The 15,148-nt window shown below is 41.1% G+C and overlaps 1 protein-coding gene across 1 annotated transcript in view; it reads right to left on the reverse strand.

The window, feature by feature from the left end:
- LOC142104103 (mucin-5B-like) overlaps positions 1-15,148 on the reverse strand; it is a 29,010-nt gene that overhangs the window by 9,394 nt on the left and 4,468 nt on the right. Inside the window, exons 5-9 of the mRNA XM_075188592.1 lie at positions 13,082-13,321; positions 9,470-9,626; positions 3,643-3,771; positions 2,482-2,626; positions 23-66 (exon numbers count right to left, since the gene is read on the reverse strand). Of these exons, the coding sequence (XP_075044693.1) occupies positions 23-66; positions 2,482-2,626; positions 3,643-3,771; positions 9,470-9,626; positions 13,082-13,321 (715 nt within the window). The remainder of the gene's footprint in view (positions 1-22; positions 67-2,481; positions 2,627-3,642; positions 3,772-9,469; positions 9,627-13,081; positions 13,322-15,148) is intronic.

The raw sequence follows: 15,148 nt of genomic DNA on the forward strand, positions 1-15,148 counted from the left end.
TTTGTAGTTGAAGACAACATACCATTGATGTCATCATGACATAGAATTCCTGTTATTGTGCAAATGCTGGAAAAAAAGTAAAGCATAAAGAAAAACTCAAGAAGTGAAACCACAAAACAGCCAATGAATAAGATTTATGTTTGTAAAATGAGTCTGTGCAATTTTACCCTGGAAGTTTGCTAAGGAAGAAAGAGCTAGAGAAGAACTGTAGTGGATGCCACCGGCTTTAAGCTGCAACCTTCCACAATTGTCCAGAAAAAGTATGAGCAGGAAATTGACTGGCACATATAGAAGTAACAATACTTTGTCATTTATTAGTAATGGCATATCAAATTTTTCGGTTGGTTGAGACTGCAATTTTTGGAATTCTTTGGAAATATGTCAATGTTTTCACCAGGGCCGGTGCATCTTAGGTGATCACCTAGGATGACGGGTTTTAGGGGGTGCCTAAAAGATTGAATGAGTGATATCCCAAGGAAGGAGAATCCTGGGGTACCCAGGAAGTTTCCTCCAGCTCCGCCTGAATACCATATGCTATGTCTAAAACAAAACATGAAGTCGTATTCCATTTTAAATGTTTGAAACAGTAAAATGATAAATTAAATTTAATGTGACAATGCAATGTAAATTGACATCAAACAAAGACTTCAGTGGCTGAAGTCACTGTTCCCTGTAAGGTAAGTAATCTGGAAATTATAGCGTAAAAAATAAAATTATGGATGCATTCAGGATGGAGTCCTCATTACAGTAATGTTTTAATGCTACTCTACCGGATTGCTCATCTTAGTGGGAGCATTGGCCATAGTATCTAAATAAATTATGTTGTATGTTTTAGGTGTGGGACTGATTGACTGATCCCTCCCCCGGGATCAACCTCTTTACTGCATTTGGCCAAAGATCTACAGATGTATTCCTTTCCACTCTTCCTTCTGTCTGTGCCCACATTCCCCTGCTGACACCCTCCACTGACATGTGCACTTTCCCATGTGTGCAGGAATCAAGAGAGGTAGACAGAAGAGTCTGTCACTGAAATGCATAGTGGGAGATGTAAGAATGTATGAGTAAGGGGAGGGTCACATTAATGTAATCTGGCTGGGCATATGTGCTATTAATTTAATGATGAGGGTGGAGCTTAATTATTTAGTAGTGCATGGAGATATTATTTTATTGGTGGGGTGATAATAGGGACAATATATTTGATGTTGGGATCAATTTAATTTAATAGTGGGGTCATGGCAGTGCCTTTTTATTTAAAGTGGGGCTGAGTTTGGGGAGGATGGCTACTTATTAAGTGTGAATTCTGATTATTTAATGTTGAGGCTGTTTTAGAGGGGAATAGGTGCATTCATTAAATGTGCTTACTATTAAATTAATGTCAGGACATGTTGGTGGAAAATAGGTATATTTAGTCATTCTGAATACCATTAATTTAATGTTGCTGCTGGTTGGGGGCGAAAATAGTTCCAAACAGGCCCCCAACATTCCAAGATTCAGACAAGCAGTAACTGAACTGAAGACAAGGGCAGCAACAGGTAGTGAAAGCTGCAAAAACAGGTAGAAGGTTAGTCTACTAACTGCCCTGATTTCAGTGAGACTGTCCCATTCAGATAAGAGTTTGCCCTGACTGGGAGTTATGACCTGGTTCACACTGCTCTGTTTGTGTAGGGGAAGCTAACTATTGTTAGGTGCACACAGCATTGCCCGTGTATCTGAGATGGATGGGAAGGGGCGGGGAAGTGGCCTACTGCTGTCTAAAAGGATAACCATGCTACTTGCACAAGGGTCATTTCCATTTTAGCTGTGTGGCATGGAAACTCCCCTCTAAAAATCCTGCATTTGTCCCTATGTTTTTAAGTGACAGTGTGCTGTAATGCAGAGCCACCAGTTCTAAAAGGCATTATTGGATATGTTGCAAACAGACAGACCAGCTGATATTCAGCCCTAGTTTACCCCCTGTTACATCCACCTTGAAACACAGACAGTGTTTATAATGCAGCACTCTGTACTGACACATTGACTATTGCTGGAATAACATTTTTAACCAGGTTTCATATCTTTACCATTGGGTAGAAAAGCACACATAGTCTGCACATGTCTTTATCAGGGCCGGTGCTAGGGTCCACGGCGCCCTAGGCATTTTTAAAAAAGTGGCGCCCACCCCCCCCCCCCCCCCCCGCAAAAAACGCCCCCCCCCACACAAAAATCTGGTCTTTATGGATCCCCAAGATCACAAGCATACTGAAGAGGTTTAACAGGTAATGAATTCACTTGCTCTCCTATGAAGGTTACATTATGCTTATTTACAAAACAAACACAGTTGGAGGAGCATTAGAAACAATGCTTTATCTTACTGTACATTATTAACTTTGTATTGAAAACAATTTAATGTTAAAAATAGTAACCATTAATATCATCAAATGTATCATGATTTTTTAGCCTTATATATTGGGGGAATAATACAAGAGGACAAAACAGTATTACCAGCTTTCACAGATATTGCACGATTCAACCTCCTCTCCGAGCGCGTAAAAATTATCCTCTTTGTCCAAGCAGCCGCATTGTGCCACACATTGCATTTTGTCTTCATTAAAGTAGGGCTTGTCATCTGGACAGCTGGGATAGCAGCCTACAGATTAGCAGATGCATAATTTTAGATAATTAGCTAGCAACATTAGCTAGTAAAACCAATGGATTTAAGTTATTGCAAACACATGAAAAAATAGCTATATTTGCAAATGTTGCTGCCATGCTGTTTCCTATAAAAATAATATAATCTATGGTCTGAAATGGAACAGTGCACTAGTGGCCAAATTCAGTTAGTGAGTTTCTTGCCTTGTCCTTCTATCTGTACTCTGCTATACTGGCATAAAACTGAACAGAAACCTACTTCAGACTCAACTCAGATGGCAAACACATAGACCTTCAAAGCAACATAGGGAAAAGAGGACAACACTTTTTTCCCCAGTATAAATTCCTTCATGCCAGGGGCGAACGGAGGATTGTCGGGGGGGGAAGGGGGGTTTCCCCCCCCGACCCCAAAAAAACCCACCCCCCGTGAGAGCTGCTGCGCATGCGCAGAAGCTCCGTTCCTTCAGCGCTGACCTATACAGCAGCCGCGGCGCTGTCTAAGAAGCGTCCACGGCGGTGCTGTATACACTACAGCACCGCCGCGGATGCTTCTTTGACAGCGCCGCGGCTGCTGTATAGGACAGTGCAGCTATAGCGGCCACTTAGTTAGCGCGGGGGGGGGGGTTTCTGGAGACTCAGAAACCCCCCCTGCGTGCACCCCTGCATGCATTTTCTGTGAACTGCTCTGAACATCCGTGTGTATGTATAAGATGTTCTTAGGATATTAAAAGCCTTAGATATGCCTGGTAATCATTTAATTTCTATTCAATATCAAGTGAATATCAAGTGAACTGAACAAAACCTAAACAGGAGTACTAATAGAATATATATTAAACTAACATAATATATGGCTATGAAAACAAGGCAGGGTATGGATAACTTTTTAAACAGATGCTAATGTACTTGATGATGCATAATTTTTGATGCATGTAAATGAATAAGCTAAGGATTCACTTTATAGGCAACCATGAAAAATGTTTGGATACCATAAGATAACCCTGTCAAATATCTTACCTTCCAAACCTTTAAGGTCATATATGCATGTGCCATTGGGATTGCTGCAGGTTTTCATGCAAGGATCTCCACAGGGCTTGTAGTGCCACTGGCATTCACCCTCTTTATTGTAGAAACCACAGAAAAGAGCTGTGTGAAAAAATAAACAGAAATCAAAACACAAAAAGTGTACTTTCAATGCTGTAGTTTTCCAATTCCCTTTTTGGTAAAGCTTTATTGCATGGACAACACATCTTGATTATCTCTTATTATAGGAAAACTGTGTCCCATTGTGCCTGATTCAACAAGGACGCATACTGCGCGCAATGTGCGTTTATTTTAGAATGCAGGTAATTCAAGTCTGGGCATGCCCTAACTGAACAAGGAGCGTATTTGAAAATGCGTGTGCAGAGAAATATTGGTGTCGGTCTGCTCCGCTCTGCTACACAGGACACTGCAGGATACGTCCAATGTGAAATATAAATTCTCAAAAGAACGCACATAAATTTTTTTTGAATTAATGCCAACTTTTAGTAGAGATGTTCCCCCGTGTTTTAATTTTGGATCTGGATTAAGTTCGTGTTTTGGTCTTGGCAAAACTGCCCTTGTGTGTTTTGGTTTTGGATCTGTATTTTTTAGAAAAATTGCTCATTTTGTAGCCCAATGTAATTATTGGGATACAAAATGCCATTCTACCTACTATGCACTTAACCAGAGATATGCGGGCAAGCGAAACTGGGCAAACTAAACATTATATGACTGTGACAGCCAACAGGGTTGGTGAATGGCCTTCAGCAGCAGGAACAGCAGCAGCATGTACCCAACAATGCAAGATTTTTCCAAGGCAGGCTACACTGTGTATTACCGGATTCCCTAAGAGGCATACAGCTGCCAATCTGTTACAAAAATGATGGGATGTCATTGCCACATGGCTTATCCCGCTTGGACTCTCCTGAGTATATATCATTTCTGATAACGCCACCGATATTGTGAGAGTATTACAGCGGGGAGAATTCCATCACATTCCCTGTTTTGCTCATACAATCAACTTGGTGGCACAGAGCTTTTTAAAAAATGATAGTGACATACAGGAGATGCTGTCGGTGTCCTGAAATAACTTGGGTAATTTTCATCATTCTGCAACAGCATGTAGTAGATTGCAGCTGTTGCAAGAAAAATCGAATTTGAGGTTCAATGTACTTTAGTCCAGAGAAGTGGAGAATACTTTCCGTGTTGTGCAAGGTGCTAAAACCACTCTAAGTAGTCACCTGTGAAGTGAGTTCAGACACTGTTAGCTTGAGTCAAGTGATTTCCCTAATTAGACTTTTGGAAAAACAACTAGAGAAATTGAAGGAGAAGATGAAACGAAACAATTCCGCTAACTATGTAGGACTTGTAGATCAAGTACTTTATTCGCTTCACCAGGATCCGAGAGTTATCAACATCTTGAAATCAGATCACTACATTTTGGCAACTGTGCTTGATCCTAGGTCTTTCTTTCCAATTGACCCAGATCTCAATAGATTTAATGAGCTCCTGGTCAACAAGCTGACAGCTCAAGTGGTACATGACACAACAACATCTCCTATCTCAGTTTCTTTGGCAATTGGTGCTAGAAAAAACTTTCCCAAGACACAAAGTGGTAATGCAGATGAGTCAGCACAACATTTTAACATTTGGTCTGCACTATGCACGTTAACATAGGCTTTAGCACATGACATAGAGGGATTAGTATCATCACGACTGGTGCTAGCAGCTGCTTGCTGCTCCTGGTCTTCCGTGGACTGATGTGAATCCATACTGATGGCACAGAGCAATGTGACTGAAGACTGGAGATTGTCAAGAACACTGATACCCCTGTTTCCGTGTGACCACTGGCACTGAGACTGGAGAGTGACAAGAATAATGTGATTGAAGTCTGGAGAGTGACAAGAACACTGCCACCCCTCCTGTTTCTGTATGAGGAATGGCACAGGGCTTTGTGACTGGAGAGTGATAAGAACACTGCCACCCCTCCTGCTTCTGTATGAGCAATGGCACAGTACAATATGACTGGAGACTTTTAAGAACACTGCCAGTCCTATTATTTTTGCTTTAGCACTGAACACTGCCACCTCTCCTGTTTATGAGTGAGCTATGGCACAGTACAATGTCACTGCAGAATTTTAAGAACACTGACAGCCTTATTATTTTTGTTTCAGCACTGACAATTAGCAATGGCACGTAGATTGTAGACTGGCAATGTCAGGCGCCGTCCCGCACTCCTACCTGGTGCCGGGACGGACGCCTTCTCTGCTCTCGTCCCACTGCCTAGCAACGGGACGTCACTTCCGCCCGGCAGACAGGATGTTCGGGCGCATCGCGTCTCTGTTGCTAGGCAATGGAGACGCTCAGGGCCGCTTCCTGTCGGCGGTCAGACCAGCTGACCGCCGACCTCCACTCCCACCAATGAATTGGGATCCCTCTCTATTTAAGCCTGACTCTGGCACCACAAGGGTGCCAGAGTATCTAGTCTTCTAGTCCCTCTCTAGGCTCCATTGTTTCTTATATCCCTGATATATACTCCTATTGCTTCTCTGGATTCTGACCCTTGCCTGCCTGACCACTCTCTCGGATTGCCCCTGGTTCCAGTATTGACCTCCCGACTTTGACCCCTGGCTTCCTGACTCCTCTCCTGCTTGTCTCCTTGGTACATTCATTGCCCGCACGGTATTGACCCCGGATTCACGACTATGCTTCATGTACCTTGCTGGCAGCTACCTGGGAGGGCCGCGACCGACACGTCTCAGCGGCTAAGTCCAAAACTCCTTGTGGGGTTCCCTGGTGAAGACCTGGGGTGTGGTTAGACTCCGCGCCTCCTGGCGTAGCAGCGCAAATACCAGCAGTTAAGGCCTTTCCGATTACTTTGCTTGTGACAGGCAAGAACACTGGCAGCTCTTCTGTTTCTAGGTGAGTTATAATAACAAAGTACAATGTGACTGGAGGCTTTTAAGAATACTGCCTGCCCTATTATTTCTGCTTTAACACTGAACACTGCCACCTCTCCTGTTTATGTGTGAGCTATGGCACAGTACAATGTCACTGGAGATTTTTAAGAACACTGTCAGCCCTATTATTTATATTGCAGCACTGAGCTCTGCCACCTCTCCTGTTTCTGTGTGAGCTATGGCACAGTAGAATGTCACTGCAGAATTTTAAGAACACTGACAGATCTATTATTTTTGTTTCAGCAATGACAATGAGCAATGGCACAAAGACTGTAGACTGGCAAGAACACTGGCAGCTCTCCTGTTTCTGTGTGAGCTATAATAACACAGTACAATGTGACTGGAGACTTTTAAGAACACTGTCAGCCCTATTATTTATGTTGCAGCACTGAGCTCTGCCACCTCTCCTGTTTCTGTGTGAGCTATGGCACAGTAGAATGTCACTGCAGAATTTTAAGAACACTGACAGATCTATTATTTTTGTTTCAGCAATGACAATGAGCATTGGCACGTAGACTGTAGACTGGCAAGAACACTGGCAGCTCTCCTGTTTCTGTGTGAGCTATGGCAAGGATCATTCTGACTGGAGACTTTTAAAAACACTGACAGTCCTATTTTTTCTGTTTTAGCACTGAACACTGCCACCTCTCCTGTTTCTGGGTTAGCTATGACACAGTAGAATGTCACTAGAGACTTTTAAGAACACTGCCAGCCCTCCTCTTTCTCTTTCATTAATCACGCTGCCCAACTGCACTGGAGATTGCCAAGATCCCTGCTACCCCTTCTGTGTCTCTCTGTGGAGGGCTATACTTATAGAATCCAAAACTCGCAAGATCTGCTGATGCGATAATGAGGTTTTACTTTGTTTTCAGTTCTAAGGGCACGTGAAAGTACAGAGCCAGCAAGGCTCGGTACTCAGATTGGCGATGTTCGGGTGGGCTTGATTTTCAGAAAACTGAGCCCGAGCATCTCTATCTTTCAGTAATATAGGCATTAATGACAAAACATTTAAAATTTGAAATTATTTTCCATGAAATTCATTTTTAAGGATGTTTTTAATGTCTACTGTACATAAAATAAATGTTTTGCTCCTGATTACATACACCATTTATAGCATGCGTGCACAGCAGTCATCATTAGTAAGTGGCACTTACAATAGCCCTATAGCAAGCAAGAGATACGGATGAAAAGCAAGTAGCTGAGAGATTGAATGGGACACAGCCATTTAGCATGCCCTAACTGTACACTGACTATAGCCAAACGCCCCTTCCCTATCCCATTCCCTCCCTGAAATTTGTAGCAAGTGTCCTTTTCTTTTGAGGATTAATTAAACATGGCTGTATTCTGTGGTGTATGGTCTGGTTCTGGACACACAGAGTGATTTTGATATGCACAAAATTGCAGGTTATGTCCCTTGTTAAATCAGACCCATTGAGTCAAAGCTGATCCTAAGTGGCCCATTTATTGTAATTGGCTATTGACAGCCAGACACATTTTCTGTCAGTACAATTTGATATGAGTTGTTGATCTGGATTGCCAATTCTTTTGGGACATGCGGACAGCAATTTGGGGCTTGCTTGATACAAATCAATGAAATTGGTTACTCAAGTTCCGGTGTAGAAGGACAGTTATTGTTTATTTATAACTGCAGTTTGGTACAAAAAAAGAATGCAGTCAATACAAGCCAGTCAAAAATATAAACAATACATATAAATAAGAAAATATAGGATATGCATTAGCAGTATAAAATACTATTCATCGTCGAACACAATGTGAACTTAACTTGCATTTCAAAAAATTCCCATCAGAATGCAAGCACCAAAAATGTTTATTAAATTAGTTAAGAAACTATTAATACTATAATAATTAATAGAAATATGTGTCAAATCTTTCTTTTACATGAAATACATTAATCAGAATGTTCTTAATGCATAAGGTGCAACATTTTTTTGTACAGATTCTCATGCTTGCAAACCCATTTCCTGCATGAATAGGTCTCAGTCATCACTATTAATCAGCACTTACACCTGCCCTGTAGCTGGTGCAAGTGATACAGCTAAAAAACATGTACTTAAGAGATGCCCAGAGCTTGAATTGGACAAATGTGCACACCCTTACTGTATATTGCCTATGTGCGCCTGCCCCTTCCCACACCTGTTCCGCACTTCAAGTCGTAGGCAATTGGAAGTGCCATTTGCGTTTGGACATGAATTGAATGTAATTGCGTTCACTGGCATAAAGTAAATTTCAAGAAACGGGACATACGGGCAGCATGGTGGCTTAGTGGTTAGCACTTCTGCCTTACAGCAGTGGGGTCATGAGTTCAATGCCTGACCATGGCCTTATCTGTGAGGAGTTTGCGTGGGTTTCCTCCGGGTGCTCCAGTTTCCTCCCACACTCCAAAAACATACTTATAGGTTTACTGGCTACCAACAAATTGACCCTAGTCTGTGTCAGTCTGTGTGTGTGTGTTAGGGAATTTAGACTGTAAGCTCCAATGGGGCAAGGACTGATGTGAGTGAGTTCTCTGTACAGCGCTGCGGAAGTAGTGGCGCTATATAAATAAATGATGATTATGATGATACGTCCGAAGTTGTTTCAGGCCCACTATGTTCTATTTTACTTATTTCAATCTACAGAGAGAATAATGTTACTTATTAAAATATATTGTCAAAGATTGTAGTTGTCATCCCAGCTACAACCCTGACCACCTCTAGGATAACAAAAAAAAATGAGAATGGTGTTCCTTTTGTACATAAGACAAAACCACAAGAAGAGTACAATATATTTCTAGATACCGATATATTATATAAAAAAAAGATATATTTTTAGGAGAACCATTTTCTTACAGCTCTACTCACGGCAGACAGATGGTGATCTCCACTCTATGCATACACAGGCTTCACTACACGCCTGGGCATAAGCTGAGATCGCTGTGCAGTAGCAATCACAATCTCCACCAACGTCACAAGCGCATGTGTCTCTGACACAAGCATCGTAATATATCTCAGGGTCAACCTGTAATAAAAATTTCAACGTTGAACTAAAACAAGTTAATTGCAAGATATAACCCATTTATTGCAGGTGCTGCTATGCCTCCAGAGATTCTTTTATCCATTCAATCTTGGAGAAAATATTCAAATAAGTTATATCACATAAGTTGGGTAGGTTTTGTATACACCAGTGTTGGCTAGCCTGTGACACTCCAGGTGTTGTGAAACTACAAGTCCCAGCATACCCTTCCAACAATAAGCTGCTATATAAGGGCAAAGCATGCTGGGATTTGTAGTTTCACAACACCTGGAGTCTCACAGGTTAGCCAACACTGGTATACACAGACAAATGCCTCTGATGTGCACAGTAAATTGTTTTTTTGCCTTTTCCAAATCACCCCTAAAAATCATCAATGACAGCTGTTGCCAATGCTATGGTAGGTAACTATTATTTTAGCACTTTCCAAAATTAGGTTACTACAGTATTTCTTGTGTAGAAAACACCAAATTAGACTCCTTGCTCCGGGCTTCTTATGCAGTAGCTGTTTTATTTGCAGCATAAAATAGCACATCACAATCATGAAGAATCCATGACTTCCTAGCAAGCTAACTATGTCCACAACCCATCATTATTGTCCGGCTGCTTGTCAGCATCAGAAGCCCCATCCACCAGATCCCACAATCCTTTTATAAACACACACACACACCGCAGCAATCACACCCATGTTGTGCATCTCTGTGTCTGTGTGCTGTGGGAAAGACTAAGGGCTAGATTTACTAAACTGCGGGTTTGAAAAAGTGGAGATGTGGAGATGGCAACCAATCAGATTCTAGCTGTCATTTTGTAGAATGCACTAAATAAATGACAGCTAGAATCTGATTGGTTGCTATAGGCAGCATCTACACTTTTTCAAACCCGCAGTTTAGTAATTCTAGCCCTAAGTGGGAATATAACCCTGTCTGCAGGCTGTATCTGCAAACTCTGTGGGATTTTACCTTTCCTTATGCAGGTAAGGTGTGACAAATAACCCTCTTTGCCACACTTATTATATATGTACGTATATCATGTCATAGTTACATACCAAAATCTACATATATACATGCACAATGATATAATAAAGGCAAGGATGGTAATTTATAAATCTGCATCTATAACACAGATTTTCTATTGCCAAAATTTATTAGCAAAATATAACTGGAGCGTCTGAGTGATACTTAGCTGACCAGTAACATGGCTGGGAATGATAAGATTTCACTTAGTGCTTCACCAGGCATTCATTACCTGGCTAGCCAGATCACGTGTGGGCAGTGGAACTGAATGCCCGCGCCGGGCTTTCAATTCCACTTTGTGAATAAAAGAAAAGAATTAAAATCAATAAAAATGCAGAAAAATATTGAAAAAGATATTATTTTAAAATATAACTTTAGAAAAATGCTTTATTTAAAATAAAAACATTATTCCTGTTATTATTTTCTACTATCACCATCCTGAAATAACGAAATTGAAAGGAGAAATGTGGCAGTACAAGTACAAATCCTTGTTTAACAGACTCCCCCATTCTTTGCGTGGGAAAATTTTCACTGGAGAAAACCAGCAAATTTCTTTACTGGCAGTGACATCTGCCAGAGACTGCCCAATGGTAGCCTTTTATAGATAGTAAGATATTGTTTTTCCATATTTAATGAATAGGCCCCTCGGTTGTCAATGGACTTGCTGAATATGCTTTTTAATATACGGCTGGGCATCTAAACTAAAACTAGATCCAAACGGCATACAGTATACTACTCATATGTTAAATGCAACTAGAAGGATCAGTCCAACTACTCAGACAGTGGCGCATGCAGGGGGGGTTTCTGGGTCTCCAGAAACCCCTTCCCTCCGCTAACTAAGTGCCCCACATAGCGGCACTATACTATACAGCAGCCGCGGCGCTGTCAAAGAAGCGTCCGCGGTGGTGCTGTATTGCTGCGGACGCTTCTTTGACAGCGCCGCGGCTGCTGTATAGTACAGTGATGCCGAAACAGAGCTCCTGCACATGCGCGGGCGCATGCATAGCAGCTCTCTCATTTTTTGGGGGTTTTTTTTCGGTGGGGGAACCCCCCCCTTACAATCCTGCGTGCGCCCCTGTCAGAAACAAGTCCTCTCTGTCCCTTGCTGAATGGCAATTCAAAGTTTCTAACATTATGATAATGGAGAAACTGAAATATGGCATTCCAATTTACTAGATCAGTTCCAATATGGATATCCTGGATTATATATTTGTAAAACATTTAGTTGAATTATAGATAAAATGACAAGAGGCAATGAAATGTTTAAAGACTTTAATACTGGGAGATTGACTGTGGAAAGTGGATTCATCCCCAATAAAAATAGAGCTGCACAGTGTTAAATGTTAATATCACAACCCTCCACACCCACCTGTCATCACCTGCATTGTAATACCAATTGACATGATAGACATTTCTAGCTCTTTTTGAAATAAATGAGTATCAAGGTATATGCATTGCATCAACTATTTCTGTTCTCTGGTACTTCCATGAGTTATTTGAATGTACACTAAATTTGCATTTGTCAGGTGCCGTCCCCACACAGTCAGGAAGTGTGGAGGACGGACGCCTTCCTGTTCAGCTCAATCGCATCCCATCGCCTGGCAACGGGATGCGTCTATGCCTGGTTCTCGGCATCCTCGTTGCTAGGCAACGAGATGCTCTGCTCTGCTTCCTGACGGTGGTCAGTTGAATCAACTGACTGCTGATCCCGCTGCCACCAATGAAAAACTATCTTTCATTATTTAAAGGAGGCTCAGGCGCCTTTCTGGTGCCAGAGTATCAAGGTTCTCCTTTGCACCAGCACTTCTACTGCATTCCTGCATCCTGATCATCCTTTGGCTTTTGACCCAGATTTCCTGACTCTGCCCCTGGAATCTCCTCCTGGTATATTTTGGATTTCCTGGTTTGACCTCGGCACTTCCTGACTCTGTCTCTGCCTGCTCCCTCTGTACTCATCTTCCTGCAATGTTTCTGACCCAGATAGTACGACTTTGCTTTACCTCTCCACCTCTCTGGTGGATACCTGGGAGGGCCCTGACCTGTGTGTCTCTGCCGCAAATTCCAAACCTCGTTGCGGGGGTCCTTGGTGAAGACCAGGGGCACGTTTAGACTCTGCGCCTCCCGGACTAGCTGCACCAATATCAGAAGGTGGGACTTTTCTCACGGCTAGCGTGACAGCTTTGTTATTATAGCCTTCTTTGAACACTTTTCTCTTTTTTTTTTATTATTTTCTATATCCATAACCCTAATCTTTTTACCTGTCAAAATAAAAATTGCAATAAAAAGTTGTAGATAGATAGATACACACCTATATTCCATTCACACAACAATTATATATATAAAATATACATGTACAAGGTGCAAGGTGATGATCCAATCAATATATGTAACTGAACATGTTATATATGTGTATGAGCTTTAGAATGGTACCTCTTTATGACATGAAGCAAACTCATCGCTGAGGATTATATTGCACAGTTTTTGTGCCCAAGCCATCCTGTATGGGTTGACAACACATGGATCTTTGGATATGTAAACATCTGAGCATTCTGGTGACAACTTCCAACTATCTCTAAACTCTTTCACATCTTCTACCACACACTGGCTTCTTTTGGTAAAATCATTGTTGCCGTTGCCATCAAAATTTCCACAAAGCCCACACACCTTTCCCTGGATAGTAATGGAACAGATAATGTGAATCAGTAAAGATATAACTGAATGCATTAGATTCATTCCAAAAAGGTAAAATGGCCCTGTCAAAAGTTTGTTCAATCTAATATATGTGGGAAACAGTTGATACATAAGGTAACAGAAAAACAATTGTAGCTGCTGGTGGGAAAAGCATGAGTGGCTCCGGTAAGTAAAATTATTATGGAGGAAGAGGGCGAGACTTCTTTTAAAAAATGTGTCTTGGTGGGCTGCATAAAGTATTTGAAGGCGAGGAGAGTCTCGTAAGTCAGAGCGTTATTTGTGTACAAGTGATACTGGAGCCCATGTGTAGTTGTAGAGAGAGGTGGTGTAAATAGAAAACACTTTAGCAGGTCTAATACTTGGCTATTCCATCAAAGAGGGATGGGGAAGATGAGTTCCAATTGAGGAATAAAAATAATAAAAGATCTGCACACTTGGGAATCTGGCTCTTATTTTAACAGTTCAATAGAGCAAAAAGCACTCACCTGAAAAGGTAGCATTGTGTGCAAGTTTATTTGATGAAGGGAGCATGTTGTAATACCAAAATGCATTATGTGATAGAGTCATATTAAATGAGCAGATTATCAAGTGTGCAAATCTTCTATTGTTTGTATTTAAAAAAATGTGTGGATTCAGTGCTTTTCCACTCAAATACAGCATTCCTGGCAATCGTGATGTCGATTGAATCCCACCGACTGAGTGAGGGCGACTGTGTGTATTTCTTCCATTTGAAGAAACCATGAATGATCAACTGGACAAGTATGGTGAATCTAGGAGAGAGCAGTATTGCAGATGCCAAGAAAATTAAGCATTTGCAGAAATAGAGAAGTGGTCAACAGCTTTAAATGAAGAAGAGAAATCCAGGTGGAGTAGGAAGGAAGATTCACTGTTTAATTTTTCTGTGATGAAGTCAATAGTTAATTTTGTGAGCACAGTTTCTGTGGAGTAATTTAGGGAAAGAAACTACAATAACAGTCAGAGATTGTTGAATGAGTAGAGCTACACTTTTATTAAAGTAAATAGATGAAGGTGGCCTGCGCCCATAGTAAAAACTTCAAAGACTAGCACTATGCACTTCTCAATGAGCAGAGCATTCATCAGTAGCCAAGAGCAAAGTTTTCAAATACCTTGCTTTACTTATACACATTGAGTAAGGTAGATCTGTGCCATAATACTGCCCTTCTGAATCAAACAAACAAACTTTCATATATATACCATGTATATCTACATCCAGTTATCATGTACAATTTGAGATTACAATGTCAATCTAGATTCATCCTTTTGGCTCTTTATTTTTGTCTGTCCTCTATAAATATCTACTCATAAGGGGCCTGAGAAAAGGGAAAAAAAAGGAGAAAATTGAATCCTGGACAAACCATGTTACAGTGCAAGGGGTGCAAAATAGTTTATTATTTTGCACATATTATTTTGCACATAAAGAAAAAAGTGGCCTTTTTGTCATGTACTTGCTAACTTTATTTTTATACTGAAATTTAAAGTTGACCTAGGACATGCCCTACCCCAATTATAAATATATCCCCACATTTTAAATTTACATCTCCTTCCAATGCAACATGCTTTTGCCAAGATGCAAAGTTAGTCTTTCTTTTTTGTTTTGCTCTCCCTAATGACTCAGGCCCAATGACTATACATTTTCCTAACATGTCCTACATCAGGCTAGGTCTTAAACAGGATATACTAGAGGTGAACCCCAGCCATGTAATTAAGACCATCATATTTCACCTTTAACGTTAATACTTTTAGTTGTACTTTTAGAAGACTTCTAGCAATAGTTACTATATATTT

The sequence above is a fragment of the Mixophyes fleayi genome, chromosome 10 (assembly GCF_038048845.1).
Source record: "Mixophyes fleayi isolate aMixFle1 chromosome 10, aMixFle1.hap1, whole genome shotgun sequence".
Lineage (NCBI taxonomy): Eukaryota > Metazoa > Chordata > Amphibia > Anura > Limnodynastidae > Mixophyes > Mixophyes fleayi.